This window comes from Pyrus communis, chromosome 15 (genome assembly GCF_041283825.1).
Source record: "Pyrus communis isolate YQ-2024b chromosome 15, ASM4128382v1, whole genome shotgun sequence".
Classification (NCBI taxonomy): domain Eukaryota; kingdom Viridiplantae; phylum Streptophyta; class Magnoliopsida; order Rosales; family Rosaceae; genus Pyrus; species Pyrus communis.
The window spans coordinates 20,769,449-20,785,839 of record NC_142579.1 but is presented as its reverse complement, the minus strand read 5'-3'; the positions used below and the strand labels follow the sequence as shown (position 1 = coordinate 20,785,839).

Sequence of the window (16,391 nt, the reverse complement as noted above, 5' to 3'; positions counted from 1 at the left end):
CCGGGCCGCGGCTTTGGCTGGCTCACTTTGGGCTTGCCCGTGAGATTTGGAGTGGCATGGCTTGGGCTTACGCTGGCTTTGGGCCTTCAAGGACTGGGTTGCTGCCTTGGCAACTGTAGCTACAGTTTAAGCCTCCTTGTTTTGGGCTGAGCTGGATTCCCTTGTAGCACGGGCTTGGGCTTGCTATAAGGTGGCATATGCCTAGGTTTGCGACTGCAAGGTGAGGCTTCCACCTTGGGCTTAAATCTCGCCATAAGCTACCACGGTGGTTGCCGTTGGCATAACCACGATGATGCCCCATGAGGGTGGTGTCGCTCCATTCATCATCTCATTAAGCCTAGTATATCATTGTGGTCCAAATCCTTGGACGCAGGGAGTTCCGTTCGTCATGGTTTCCGAATTTCTAGCCATTGTACCTTTCTTTTATGTTTTATTCAAAGAATTTTATAAAAAAATTCTAGGAACAAGAACGTACGAAAAATTTACGAATGAACATGAAATGAGAAACTTTTGAATGCGAGAGTTTTCTTCGAGTGTGTGAATCAAGACTCTCAATGAAAGCACCAATTTGTTGATGCAAATTTCTGCGTTCTTCTCCTTTGATGAAAATGCACTTACAAAATAATAACACCTAAGATTATGGCCAAGAGCCTTACTCACCAACGATGAATAGGGGGCTTTGGTTGAAGAATCTCCGATGCCAAAGTTAGAATTTTAGAGAGAAAGCGTTTAGGTGATTTTTGGGAGAGAATGAGCTTAGATTTTTAGAGAAATATGGGGCTATATATAGGGGTGTGGTCGACCCTATTTGGAGAGAAATTAATTTGGTAATTAATCCCAATTTGAAAGGAATAATTAGGAGTTACCTTGTGGGTGGCGATTTAATGAGGAGTGACGAGAGGGTTTTGAATAAATACCATTTTGATCACTTTTGACCTCGATTGAGCAGTTATTGTCTGTTGTATGCGTGTGGGAATCCCAGTGTGCTTCAAGGGTAATTTTATATTTTTCACCTGAAAGTCCACGTATCGTCTCCATAATTTTCTTGATTATTTTTTGCTCCACAAAGCACACACACATTCGTAGGTGTTTATTTGACTCCTAATGACACAATCCTTCTTTCTATTCTCTCTTGATCATAGCTTAGTAGTTAGTATTCGATTCAACAAAAGGAAAAAAAATCATGTTGAGAAAGATCTACATCGGGAAAAGAAGAAATTTTGCGTGTGCTTATAGAGAATTGACTTATTTCATATTGTCAATTGATTTTATGGTGGAAACCATAACTTTGTTCATGGTATCAAAGTAGGTAAGTCCATATGTGAAGCCCCAATAGCTACACGAGCTCCACGTCATCTAATATTTATTGTTCATGTGTTAGGTTTAAAAATTCGACACTTGATGCATAGTGTTGAGCGTAGAAATCCTACATCAGTAAAAAAAAAAAAGGACCTTACATATTCTTATAAAGACTTGACCTACTTTGAATAACCTTTCGATACATTAGATTTGCTTGATTTAAACATGTTAGTTAATATTTACCACTCATCCACATCAACAAGGATTAGGATTAGAGTATTCAATTTCAACATGCATCATCATTTAGCTCTATGGCTTAGATATTTGACACTGTTTCACACCTAAAGGAAGTGAGTTTGTAAAGTCTAGACTTAGTTAGGTTGGCTTTTCTTCATCAAACAATTTATTCACTATGATCCTATTATCACATAAAGCTCAAATTAAGATTAGAACAATGATATGATGGTGATGAAGCTTATGTGATAGTGAAGATTTAAGCTATCTCACTGAACAAGGTTTGGTTCAAGCATTTGCACCTCAAGACTGCATTTTTACAGTGCTTTAGCAGTGTTGTTTGCCTAGTCTAGTATGGGCACATGCATACTTAACATTGTCATGTGATTCTGCTCTAAATTGGATTGAGTCATTGTACACTTTTTTATTCATGTCTTATCAGAAGAGAATGCTTCCAAACTTAATTATATTCCTCCTCAAATGTACAATATATAGGAAAAACAAATACATGGATTAAATACAGATACACATCCCTTACTACTTTAAACAATGAAACTATGTAAGATTTAATGAGGCTAATTGTTCAATGAATCTAACACTTCCCTTAAGTTTCTGTAAAAGATGGCTCAAGCCACTTTTGTAAGAGAATTTCAACACAAGTCAACACTCCCCCTCAAGTTGGTGCATAGACATTACGCATGCCCAACTTGTCGAGAAACCTAAAATACTTAAGACTTGAAATAGCCTTTGAGATGATATATACCAATTGATTTTCTGTTCTTATTGTCGATACCTCAATTATTTTTCCATCCAATTTCTCTTTGATGAAGAATCGATCAACTTCAACATGCTTTGTTCTATCCTGCTGTACTAGATTATGTGCAATGTCACGAGCAACTTTATTATTACGAAATAATTTCATGGGAGGATCATGCTTTATACCCAAAACACTTAACAAAAGCTTAATCCACAAAACTTCACAAATCCCCAATGCCATACCTTTGTATTCAACTTCTGCATTGGAACGAGTAGCCACATGCTGGTTTTTACTCATCCGCGTAACCAAGTTACCCCCGATGAATGTAAAGTAAGCTAAAGTTGAGTGTCTATCGTCACCGAACCTGCCCAACCTTCATCTGTTCAAACAAAATTCCTTTGCCCAGACTTCCCTTCAAATATCACAAAATTCTCATTATTGCTTTAAATGTTGTTCTCTAGGGTCATGCCATGTACATTAAACAACCTACTAACATTTGGTATCTACCTTTGTCAACTAGTACTTGGTTAGGATTAACACTGAACTTCAACCATTCCTCTAATGGTGTAGCTACTGGCTGACAAGCTGACATGCCAGTTTTGTACATTAAATCAATAATATACTTCCTCTAACACAAGAAAATTCCAAACTGCTTCTCGATACCTCAATCCCTAGAAAATATTTCAGAGATCTAAGGTCATTCATCTCAAATTTTGTAGACATGTATCTTTGCAAAGTCGACGCTCTTCCGGATCACTCTTTGTTGCCACCATATAAGGCTCTAAAAGACTTTAGGCACTAGTCGGGCGGCCGGCTGGGGCCTAGGTCCTAGACGGCTAGGTTAGACCTAGGCGGATTTAAGTATATGTATAAAAGTTTAGGACTTTTTATGTTGATTTTGTAACATTTAGTCAACCCATTTGTTTCAATCATTGTTGGGCTTTGTTTTTCATTAAAAAAAGAATTACACCTTGTTTTCTTATTAAAAAAAAAGTTTATTCCCTATTTTTTTAAAGAAATGCCACCAAAGTTCCTAATTAAAAAAAAAAAAAACCCTAACTCTACTTACCCGAGCTCAGCCCTCCATTTGGCTCTCTGCAATTGCAAATACCTTTATCTCTTTCTCTTTGTCTCTCTCTATTTTCCTAGCCAAGCCATCCCTCTTCTTTAACTCTGCAATTGCAGATCCATTCTTCCATCCCACTTCTTTTACTTTGCAATTGTAGATCATTGTCTATCACTCTCATCATAACCAAGGCGTCCTACTTCTTTACTCTGCAATTCCAGATCAAAACTATTGAGACAATCCTTTAGCCGTCTAGCGCCCATCTAGGTGCCGCCTAATACCCTTTCCAATTTCTTCAATGATTTTGGTTTAATTGCGGCGACAAATCGCTGCCCAATGCCTATGCGCTACTTAGGCCAATTTTAGAACACTGTCACCATATCATCTACATACACAATTAGTGCAGTAAGCTTCTAATTTTGTCTTTTTGGGAATAGGGTAAGATTAGAGTTACTTTGTCTGTAACCAAATGCTCTCATAAATTTTGTGAATCTTCCAAATCATGCCCGAAAGGACTATTTCAAACCATACAAGGATTTATTCAACCTGCACACCTTTCTTTTGTATTTATCTAGAGCACTACATCCTGGGGGAAGATCCATATAAGTCTCTTATGTTAAATCTCCATATAAGAAGGCATTCTTCACATCAAACTGTTGTAAGGGCCAATTAGATTTGCAGCCAAAGACAACAAAACATGGACTGTGTTGATCTTGGTCATAGAGGAAAATATATATGTATAGTCAATTCCATATTTTTTTTAGTGTACCCTTTTGCTACCAGTCCTGCCTTGAAGTGATGCATCATCCCACCAAGCATGTATTTCATAGTGTAAACATATTTGCATCCTACAGGTTTCTTGCTAAATGGCAAGTTTTTAATCTCCTAAGTAGCATTCTTCTTCAAAGATTTAAATTCTTCATTCATTGCTGCTTGCCAACAAGGATAAGCTAAAGCTTCCTAAGTAGTTTAGGAATACCTCGGTTAACACGGTCAGGTAAATGACGTGGTGATGGTGCATCCAGAATCAATGATGATTGATTATGGTTATTAGGGCTCAAAGGTGGAAGGACTGACTATGAGATAGTTGGAGGCATTGAGTTGTGTAGCGGTGTGGACGGCAATGAGTTATTCCGTGTCAGCTCATTCATTTAAAGGTTTTAAACACTGTTTTCATGCGAATGATCACCACTTGTCTCCAAGATATTACCACTTGATTCCAAGTCATTCACAACACTATTTTCTCGTGAATTATCAACATTAGTTTCCAAAATAACACCACATAAATCTAAATCATTCACAATACCTATATCTGGAAGAGTATAATTAAGAGTTTGGACTTTTGTCCGATTCTCCCCCTGAAGTGAAGACTCGGGATTGGCAAAGTACATATCATTATGATGAAATGTAATATCCATAGTGACAAACAACTTTTTCGTCGGAGAGTGATAACATTAATATCCTTTTATTTATTTGAGGCATATCCTACAAACAAATATCCTACAAACAAATATATTTGGTCACCCTTTGCTCAGAAGGAAGTCGAAAATCCTATATTAAAAATAAAATTTAAAATATCAAAATTCTTCCAAAATATTAATTAAAATATACTAAGAATATGACTAAATATATAATATAAAATCTACTCGTCAACAGCCTTTCAATAAACCCTGATATCTGTTATCTGTGTTGCATTTTTGGTATGACAAGGAACTTGTGATTAGTCAAACATGTGTTTATAATGTGAATAGTCGACTATTGGTTGTTATCCACTTGTGTTTATATTGGGGTTGTCTTGGATAGAAAAAGGTATTGTATTTCTTGTTATTGCATATTTTTGTTGACAATTTCGCCTAGCACTAATTTCAAAGTTCCGTCTGCATTCTAGAATCTCATTAAATTTAAGATATAATTATTGGTTTACATTGGATTCAAATCCTCTTCGGATCTAAGGATCATGAGTTTAGGGATCAATTGATCCGACCCGTTGAAATTTAATCAAACGGCTATAATTATTATGATTTTTAGTAAGATTCTCTGTTTATAACCGTTGAATCAAATTTCAACAGGCTGAATCAAGTGATCCCTAGGCTCAAGATCCTTAGATCCAGAGAGGATCTGGATCAGTATATTTTATACAGATTACGTTGTTCGCTCATTAAAGCAATCCATTATCGGACACTGACTACATTATGGCCAACTTAGCAAGCCCCATTGCTAAAGCTCAGATCCTACTTACCGAGTGATAGCATGCATTATAGATAGGGCACCTTTTTGGAAGCATGCGGTCACATAATCAACTAGCTTCCATGCAATGTTTCGTATCTTTGGATCGATGATCATGGCATGCTGATGACCAAATAACCATGCCCATGTGCCTTGCTGGCTTGGAACATGAGTGCTCACACAAACACAGGCAAGCTGAGGATGCTCCTCCACCAACATCAATAACTTCATACATACCAATGCGACTCCTTCCTGTTTGTATAAGAACCCTACAATAGTCGGACCCCATTGCCTTTATTAACTTTGTGCCCCAGTACAGCCGGCATATCAAATCCTTCCAACCGTTTTTCCCCTTACCCCAACCCCCTAGTCAATTTGGCTATGCCTCCCCCACGCCCAAGTGTCCCTTGTGGGGACCTTTCCCCGTGATTACTTTCTAAATTACTCAGTACTATCATAATGAAAGGAGATTGCTTCTGAATATATTAGAACAGTTTTTCTAACAGTCATAAACGTTTTTTAGCAACCAAAAACACTTCTAGTTATGTTTGGTTGAAAAACTTAGAAGTGATTCTATAGTAACGCTTTTAGAGTAACTCATGCCAATGCTTCTTCAGACACTCTCAAGTGCTTTTTTAAGTTAACTTGGATTTTTTATTTTTTATAGTTGATATATAATAAAAGCATTTATAGCATAAGTGTTTATGAGCAGAGATAATCACACACCATTAACATTTTAACTTTCGTATAATAATAATGTTAAACCCAAAATGCAGCATTATCATTGTATGCAAGTCTTTCTTCCAAATTAGATAGAATTCCACTTATCGATAATTGCACTCCATATCTTTTGACAGTATGGTAACTTAAATAGGTATTTTACTTGAGCAATAATTCAAACACGACAAACCATGTTATCAAACAAGTCATAAACCATGCTAACTGACTCAACACTCTAGGTGATTGAAAGCAAAGGTAGTCACCATTAGTGAGGGATGACATGGTTCTATGCTTTCACAACTTTTCAACTTAAGCCGGATGGCTATGTGGGAAAAGGCTTCACCCAGTATGTCATGTACAAGAGAGTTCTAGTGGGGCAAGCAAAAGCTTTTGGCTTTAATTTGCTTTATCAAAAGTCGGTGCGGTTGTTGATACGACCTCCTCCAGAACTATACTATAAAAATACAGTTTACTCCAAAAGATTATCCTTTATATCCCCTTGAGTGTTCAACTTTTTTTGTCATGGTAATGTATTCATCTCAACTCACTTTTTGTGAGTCATGGCACACCTGCTGGCTAGGCACAAAGACATGGTTTTCCTTTACCACCACACTTTATGCACTTGTTATTATAAACAAATACATACATATACACAATCCACAATTCAAGTTTCCATCAATTTATATACTTTCTTTATTGTTTTCTTTTTGGTTGGGGTGCTAAAGGTGAAGAGAACTTGTCACACAAGTTAGTACAAATATAAATTCAAATTCAAAACCACCGATTGACTGGGAATGAGAATATTAACCCATTATATAACCCCAAAAATAGATCACATTTCAAATTCTCACACTCTCTCTCATTATATCACAGTCGAAGACTATTGTAGTCGCAATTAGATGGTCAAAGAAGAAATAATAAATAGTAGAACTAGGAGAAAATTATAGTGTGAGCTTATGATTGTTGCACAAATTTAGAAATATGTCAAGTTGTCGTATATATAATGGTATGTTGTAGATACATTTTGCAGATAGCGTGCAACTCATGCATATTGTTTTTCATGGTAAACTAAACAATGCACGGCATGTTCGTGTAAGTAGCTAGTGTAACATTTTTGCTTAAAAAATTATCGTACGAGTGGTATAATTTTTTGCTTAAAAAATTATCGTAGGTGCGGTACTGTTCGGCCGGAGATCTTTCTCAAGGCAACGGAGTGGAAGAACAAGAGGGGCGGAGAGGGAAAGAGAAGAAGTAGAAGAACAAATCGAATGATATTTCTCGACCCAACTAAAAATCAAACTATCTATTCTCAAATGATGATTCTCGTCCCAACTGAAAATGTCAAGTTGAAGAAAGGAAGGCAAGGATTTGGACTAAGGAGGGATCACTGTTTCTAGAAGATAGTTGAAAATTAGAGTACACATAACAATGAACAAATAAACAAGTTACACAACTATGAATGTTATTGAAAACAAAGAAACATTACAAGATTTGCCAAGAAGACTACAAAACTCGTAAGACTACATTGTGACGGACTTTTTTCTTCATATCCATCAGCCAATGCCAGAGTTTAAACCTCCCTTGTTTTGGCCTGTGTGTATAATAAGAATTTTAGTACACATTTTTTTTTAATTTATTATTATCACCAAAGAGAGGAATGGTTTTCGGATATGTGAATTAGCTTGTTTTCTTAAGAAGCGTATGTTTTTTTTATTGTATGTAATTGTTTTCTATTACATATTACGAGATTATCAACTCGTATATGTAAATTAACCCCTTTTTTAAAGAACGTATGTTGCTTTATTGTGTAATCACTAAGATATACATAGGCTTACAGCCTCCCCCGTAAGCACGCACAAACAGAAAATAACAACATGGTCGGCTGGGCTTTAAAGGGAGAGGAAGAGGAGACATCTCACAAAAACCTTATCCCAAATTCTCTCCCTCCATCATTGCCAACTTCTACGCTCCACAATCATCAACCCTTGCCCTCCATGGAATCAAATGCCCTATCATACCAAATCATTGGTGGGCCCTCCATGTCCTAACCCTTATACCCATCCACGTGTCACCCTCTGCGCTTCTCATTTCTTATTATTATTTATTATGTTATACAACGATATCACACAGGAACGAATCTAATGAAGATGATGATTGAGTTAAGTAACTTAACGAGTCAGACGATAACCAGGTATTAATTTTTTTCTTTTTAACAAATAATATCTACATTAAGGGGGAGGCCGAGGGTGGACTTTGTTTTACAATATGCTAGTAATGATGTGGTTTAAAATAATATCTACATTAAGTAACATTTCACGTATAAATAAAGAGAAATATTACTAGACTGTAGTATTAAATGGTAACTAGATATCAAACTCAATATCAATATGTTATGTAGTTGTTATTTGTTTAAAAGAGTAAAAAGAAAAAAAAATGAGGGAGGGGAGGCGGGATAGGGTGGTGATGACACATGATCGACAACCGCCTCTAGTTTATTTGGTTTTATGTCAATTCGTTTTGGTGTACGAATTATTTAACTAATTCATCAATTCAAAGTTTGTTTTATGTTAATTTGTGAATGTGCCCCCAATCATGCTATTAAAGTGAAAGTTGCAAGATACACACGTACATTTTACTTATATTATTGGACCCGTATAAATTAGTTTGATATTCTCACAATATGTCAAAGTCAATGGCTATCAACTTGTGGTCCAAAAATATTGGCTGTAAATCATTTTCATATTAAGCCACTCGATTGATGACGAAAGCTTTGGCCTTTCGATAATCATTTAAATAATTTTAGGAAGACAAATTTTTAAGTTAAATTTGTAAATAAAATAATGTGTCACAAATAAGAAACAAGTACGATAATTAGTTAATTGTGGCTTGCTACCAGTTATTCCCCTTTTTCTTAAATAAAAGAATTAAAAAATAATAATTCAATCATCTACAACCACGTCAATTGATTTACAAATATGATTTAAAAAATTTGGTATCCCTACATTACCCTTTCCTAAATATCCATCCTTACTTTTCTCAAGCACAATAATAATAATAATAATATTTTGAAAATGAGAAAACGAACATGCTACTCAATTATAAGTTTCTTTTCGAGAAAAAAGTTATATATATATATATATATATATATATATATATATATAATTAAGGGAGAAGTTGAAACATTTCAAAGACATCACTCACGAGTCATGACCAATCTTTACACACGCATGAGCCATGGTGTAATCTAATTACAAACACGTAATGGATTCATTATTTTTTTTTTCATTTAATAAAAGACTCCTTATATCCTATTTTTAGGTCACATATTTTATGGCATTACTAATAGAGATGATGCCATGTATGTAGGAGGAATGAGTTGTGGAGAATTATTATACAGTACAAATAGTTTTATCAGACCAAAAATGTGATGTAGTCTTAAGTTTAGTAAGATGGCTAAAGCAGTGTCTTTCACCATATGCATATACATTTGAAGTTTTATTTCCGTTTAGATGAATTTGGAATAAATAATCGTTTGCAAAAAAGAGAAGGAAAAAAAAAAAGTAATTCCTCTAGGACTAGGATTACTTTTAATTATAATACTAAATAATTTTCTTGAACTCTAATCATTTTATCGATCTTTCTTCAGTCTAATAATTATTAGTTATTTGTATATAAAATTATAAAGTGACCCTTGAATGCTATGGGTCAAAAGTGGAAAATAAAGAACCTTATACGTTCTTTGAAAGTTTAGGTTCAACCATATATTCTTTATAACATTTTTGTTTTCTCAAATGAACCATATGTAGTCAATATTTCTCCACTGTCTAAGATGTTATTATTCTTTAGCCGAAATATAAAGAATAAGTTTAACCACGTTTTCAATCCATGTTTGATATTTTGAGCAAGTAGAATAATGAATATAGCACCACAATAATGCATGTGTGAATCATATATTGCTAATCAAATGTCTCGAGCGAATTCGACAGGTTAAGAAATGTATATGATTCCAATAATCTTAGGGTCTCTAAAATGCACTTTTATTCAAAAGCGATTTCAACAAAAAACGCTTGTATCATAATAAGATTAATATTTAAATGAAAATGCAAGTGTTTCTTTAAAAAGTACTTGAAAAAGTTTCTTAAAAAAACACATCATAGATGCCTTTTCTAGAAATCATTTCAAGTATTTTTTTTGTAATCCAAATGCATTTTAATTTTTTTTTTTTTTTGGGTCAAATATTTCATAAGTATCTTTGATAATCTGAAGCGCATTAAATTCTTTATTATTTGGATCTAAATTTTGAAGTTCTTATAGAATTAGGAGCATATGCACCATTGAATATATAGAATTGCATGCATGGCATTTCAAAACAAAATCATGTGATAATGCAAGTGTTTAATAATTAAATCCCCTTTGAATTCTTGATGAGAAAGTACTACTTTGTATCATTTTTCAAACTTGAACAACTAAAGAATTAATCCCACATATATATATATATATATATATAATTGTGGACTTTATATTTCAATGGAGCAGTACTAATGCCACCACACTATTCTCGTCAATGAATGTCTAAGCTTAATAATTAAACAGTGATCCTCCTTCTCTCAAACCCTAATTATTTTTCCTTAAATTAACATTGTAATTGGAGTTAATAAGCATAGAAGCTTGTATTGCTGTTGTCTTGCGTTGCATTATTTTAGAGTTATCATGTTTTATAGGTGACCTAACAACTCAGCTCTCCTCATCAGCATCGATCGTTCGCCGACAAAGCAATAATATTATTGAGAGAGTGCTTAATTACTATTATTTGTATTTGTATTTGTATTTGTATGAACAGAGAGGAGTAGGTCCCACACACTCCATATCAACTTTCTAGTTAAGCAAGAATCCGGATTCTTGTTGATGAATCATATTCTCGTGGCACAATTATAACTTTTTTAATTGAATTGTATTAGCAGTAGTACTCCTCCAATGGGATGTTTTCGACCAACTTTTCTTTTTTCCCTTTCTCTTTATTTTTCTCACAAAACAAACAAAGAAAACAAAGGAAATTACTGCTAATCCAACACTAATTATATATGCAATGCTAGATATATATTTGTGTGTACACATTTATATTAGTGGACATCTCTTTTGAATCTCTCTCAATTAAAATCATAATTAACCAAGAAAACATTAAAAACCACCCACCTCTCTAAAATATCGACCCATCCCCATTAAATAAAAAGTTGGAATGCAATATTCAAGGAGGTGACACATATGTGATGCATGTCCATCTCTCTAGCCAGTTGAACGAAGCAAGCATATAGTGGGAGACAGTTCAAGTGGGCTGTTACAACTAAAAACAACTTCTTAATATCCAATCATGATCTTCTCAATATTTATTTATTTCCTTTTCCAATCAGATAAAGCAATCTTTGAATGAGCAAATCCCACACTAGTTAATTGGGCATAAATATTAGAGTCACGTTTCCTAATCTAGTAATTAAGAATATATGATCACTCACAGTTGAATTTGATATCATAAGTTGAGATGATGACATTAAAAACATATTTGTTTAATATACACTTTCAATATCAAATCTAAAAGCGCAAATGACCATACATTTTTTAGTGCACAACATTTTTGTTTTTCTGATGAAAATATGTCACGAACTACTTTTGCTAGGACACACTTGTTTTATAAATCCTCACTTAATGTTGTTTAGGCGTTAGGCTACTAGCTACCACCCTAATTAATTTCTAGACATTTGAAAATTAAGGAAGATCGTCTACACCTACTTAGGTGCCTGTCCAAACCCACCTAGGCGCCCACTTCAGTCGCAACTCTCACTTAAACAGAAAATAGATAACTTTTCTTTGGCAATTTTTTTTCTTTTCAATATATTATAAGAGACTTATTAAATACTTAGTTGAACACATATTATATGATTGTTCCCATGTTTTCATTATGTTCCAATACTTTATAATCTATATGTCATTCTATTTGCAATTTACGTATCCTAGTGAAATTATGTAATTTTAAGTATAAGCATACACTTGTTTATACAATATATAACACATTTACTTAAGTCTGCCGAGGCCCTGCCTAGTCTCTTAGGCACTATAGAGGCCTCAATATGCCGTCCAACTAGCACCTAGCATGTTTAACATCTTTTAGAACCTTACAAGTAAGAAAACAAACAGAAAAAGTGTGCCCAATAATTGATATACATGTAAAGTGAGAACCTACAAACGCAAGAGGAAGCATACATGAAAAGAAAATTAAAGTAGTAGCTAGCAATAGTTAGAATTGGTACGTTAATGGGTGGCGAAGCACAAGCGAATCATCCTCCTTGATGTGTTTCCCACTGCCATGGGATTCTAGCAGCAAGCAATAGCATATATATGAGTTCGAGAGAGAGAGAGAGAGAGAGAAAGGGGGGATATAATAGTGGAATGGAGATTTATGTAATGTTATGTATAATATTATATGGTAGTGGGACTCAAATGGTCAACCTATGTATAGATAAGGGAGGTACCTTCATAATTTCCCAATGCCCCAGATTCGTTTCTCTACTCATTCCTTCGTTTGATTAATAATCATAGCCACCCACCCACACCCGCCCAACGCCCCCACAAAAGTCTCATTCCTAATTCTCTCTCTCTCTCTCTCAAACTCATAACGCACACCCTTCTGCTCCCATAACTTTAACCATATATATTATCTCTCCCAACCCCCCACTTCACATAACAAACCACCAATTACATCTCCTCCTCCTTCCTTCTTCTCTTCTGCCAAATGGGTTTTGATGATCATGCTTGTAACACAGGCCTTGTATTAGGCTTATGTCTCACATCGTCTGCTTCTCAGGAGAGTTCTAACCCTACAAAGTTTGCAAAGAATAATATTAAGCCTTCCCTAAATTCTGCTCCAACAAGTGGTGATTTTGAGCCATCTTTAACTTTAGGTCTTTTTGGTGAGCCGTATCATCAACAAATGGTAGCCTCCAATATTTACAAGGTTGGTAATTCTTCTCAGGAGGAAACAGTTGATTTGTACAGGCAAGCTGCAGCAGCGTCCTCTCCTCACAGTCATAGCGCAGTCTCTAACTCCTTCTCTAGTGGAAGAGTGGTCAAGAGGGAGAGAGACATCAGCAGTGAAGAGGTTGAGGTCGATGAGAAAGTCTCCTCAAGAGTGAGTGATGAAGATGAAGACGGTTCTAATCCTAGAAAGAAGCTTAGGCTCACCAAGGAACAATCTGCTCTCTTAGAGGAAAGCTTCAAACAACATAGCACTCTAAATCCTGTAATTTCTCTCTCTCCCTCCCTCCTCTCTCTCTCTCTCTCTCTCTCTAATCATCATTTAGTTGGCTATTTGATCAGAGAAAGAGTTTGCAGGTCGCTGTTTATTTTTGTATCTTGATTTTCTTTTTACTTTATTCAATTCAAAAGTCAGAAATAAAACAAATGTGCACGAGAAAGGAAACATGTCTGAAAATCATTTATCTTTTATTACTAATATTGTCTCCAGGAAAACATATATTAATTTCATTGGCTTTATTTACAGAAGCAAAAGCAAGCTTTAGCCAGGCAGTTAAACTTGAGGCCAAGACAAGTGGAAGTATGGTTCCAAAATAGGAGAGCCAGGTATCTATTAAAAATTAATTTCAGGCCAAATAAAAGTTTCTGGGTTATTGTCCAATGGGTCCAGAAAGTAATAAATACACAGAAATTGATTATGTTGGCTTTGATCGGTTAATTCGCAGGACAAAGCTTAAGCAAACTGAGGTAGACTGTGAGTTCTTGAAGAAGTGCTGTGAAACACTAACAGATGAGAACAGGAGGCTACAAAAAGAGCTGATAGAACTCAAGGCACTGAAATTAAGCCAACCTTTGTACATGCACATGCCAGCAGCCACCCTCACTATGTGTCCATCTTGTGAAAGAATCGGAGGTGTGGGTAGCGAGGGATCATCCAAGAGCCCATTTTCTATGGCTCCAAAACCTCACTTTTACAATCACTTTACCAATCCCTCAGCAGCTTGTTGATTGGGATATTAATTATTGTTGTGTTAGGCATGGATTTAAGAGAAATCAAACCCTCATGATCCCTATATTTTTGGTTAAGGGCTTTGTAGTGGAACGAAGGACTAGTGTAATTAATATGTAGAAAATAGTTATTACTGATCAATTACTTTTACTTTTTGCTTTTAATTATATATGTTTGTAAATCGTCAAGAAATATATATCTATGAAGGGATTACTATTGCTTATTTATTTGTTGATTAATCGATGCTAAAAAAAAAGTTTCTTGGAGGAGTTGATTTTTGTACCAAGTGTGCATAGCTTACGTAAGGAAGCATGAAAATATCTGATAATCTATGAAAATTTAAACAAACCACAATCTTCATGCATGACTTAGTGAAAGAGGTTGGCATTGATGTATGAAATATCAGATAGGATTGAAATCTCGAACCACTCAACCAAACAAAGGTTTTGGAACAATCGTAATTATCGGAATAATTACAATATCCACCACAAAATTCTTTTCCTTTTGTATCTTTAAGACACCAAAAATAAGAAGAAGAAAAACAGTGCATATGACAGAAGTATCAATTCTTAGGATAAAAGTGGTTTAGAAGAAAATAGCAATCACTCACAATAAGTTTGAAGTAAACATGCATGTATATTCTTGTATCATTTGAGAAAATTTGAATTTGCTGTAAACTCATTAATTCGAGTTAACTATATATTGTGGGCTCATTTGGAAAATGTCTTTAAATTTTAAACATTTTTTTGAGTTCTAAAAATATTTAAAGTGTTTCATGCATATACTTTTTGCATATAACGCACTTTAGATGATTTTTCATCTAATATTACAATGTTCAAAAAATAAGGTATGAGTTTGTTATGTGATTCAAAATTGAAGGGTGCAAAATATTATTTACTCAACATATAAAAATTAATAATTTTAATGAAGGATTATGGTCACGTGACATGCTATGGTTTTACCAAGGACCAATGGGGTCACAACCCACGTGATATACCAATGGCTCTCTTAATCTTATTTCTTTCATAAAATCTTATCAAGAGATTTTGTATCAAAGTCAGAATCTACTTCCCCATTTGATGCATGGACCCCAACCCTAACAAGGATCCAATCCACCTTCCCCTCCTATGGAATAAAATTCCTAAATCCTTTTAAAAAATTTCAGTTCCGTTTATTTACCCTATAATTTGGTAGATCCCTCGATCGGCCTTAACCCAGAGAAGCCATGAGAGAACTCGAATAGAGAGAATGACAAAAAGAACATGGATAATATTTCATAAACTGTTTTCTGTTTCTTACAACTCCAACTATATAGCAACTTTCCCAACTACTTTTACCTAATTACAGTTATACTAACAACTTTATTACAAGTATTATAGCTTCATCACTCAGATGATGACATCTGGCACAATCACAATTGCTTTATAACCACTAATAGCTAGTAGAAATCCCATCAGAATCCTAACATTACTCCCCCCCTTTGAAATCAGCCTTGTCCTCAAGGCTTAAAGTCAGGAAACTTCGACTATAGAGTATCCAAGCTTTCCCAAGATGCATCTGCAGCATGGTGATTTTTCCAATGCACCAACACTTCTGTGATTGAAGTTGTTCCTGTGTTAACCACTCTGCAGTCTAAAATAGCTTCTGGTACAGGTTCATCAGTCATTAAGCCAGCATCTTGAACTGTTGGTAAAGGAATAGTAGTGATTGTAGTTCCTAGCTTATTTTTTAGACATGAAACATGAAAAATTGGGTGGATTTTGGAATGACTTGGGAGTTTCAATCTATACGCCATAGGCCCCACTTGATCAAGAATCTCAAAGGGACCATAAAATCTAGGATGCAGCTTATGGAAGGGATGCAAGGCTAGGGACTTCTGCTAGTAGGGAACCAATCTGAGATAGACAAAGTCACCAATTGCAAATGATCTCTTAGTCCGATGTTTGTTTGCTTGAGTTGTCATTCGTTCCTGAGCAGCTGCTAAATTGGTCTTTAACAGAGATAAAATTCGTCCTGTCTTTCAAGCATTGATCCACCATATCAATTTTTGTTGT

The 16,391-nt window shown here is 35.0% G+C and overlaps 1 protein-coding gene across 1 annotated transcript; it reads left to right on the top strand.

The window, feature by feature from the left end:
* Positions 1-12,843: 12,843 nt before the first annotated feature.
* Positions 12,844-14,560, top strand: LOC137715945 (homeobox-leucine zipper protein HAT22). The gene is made up of 3 exons (XM_068455315.2): positions 12,844-13,593; positions 13,855-13,934; positions 14,054-14,560. Exons 1-3 carry the CDS (start codon positions 13,087-13,089, stop codon positions 14,334-14,336), a joined length of 870 nt encoding a protein of 289 aa, XP_068311416.1. The 5' UTR covers positions 12,844-13,086; the 3' UTR covers positions 14,337-14,560.
* The last annotated feature ends 1,831 nt before the right edge of the window (positions 14,561-16,391 follow it).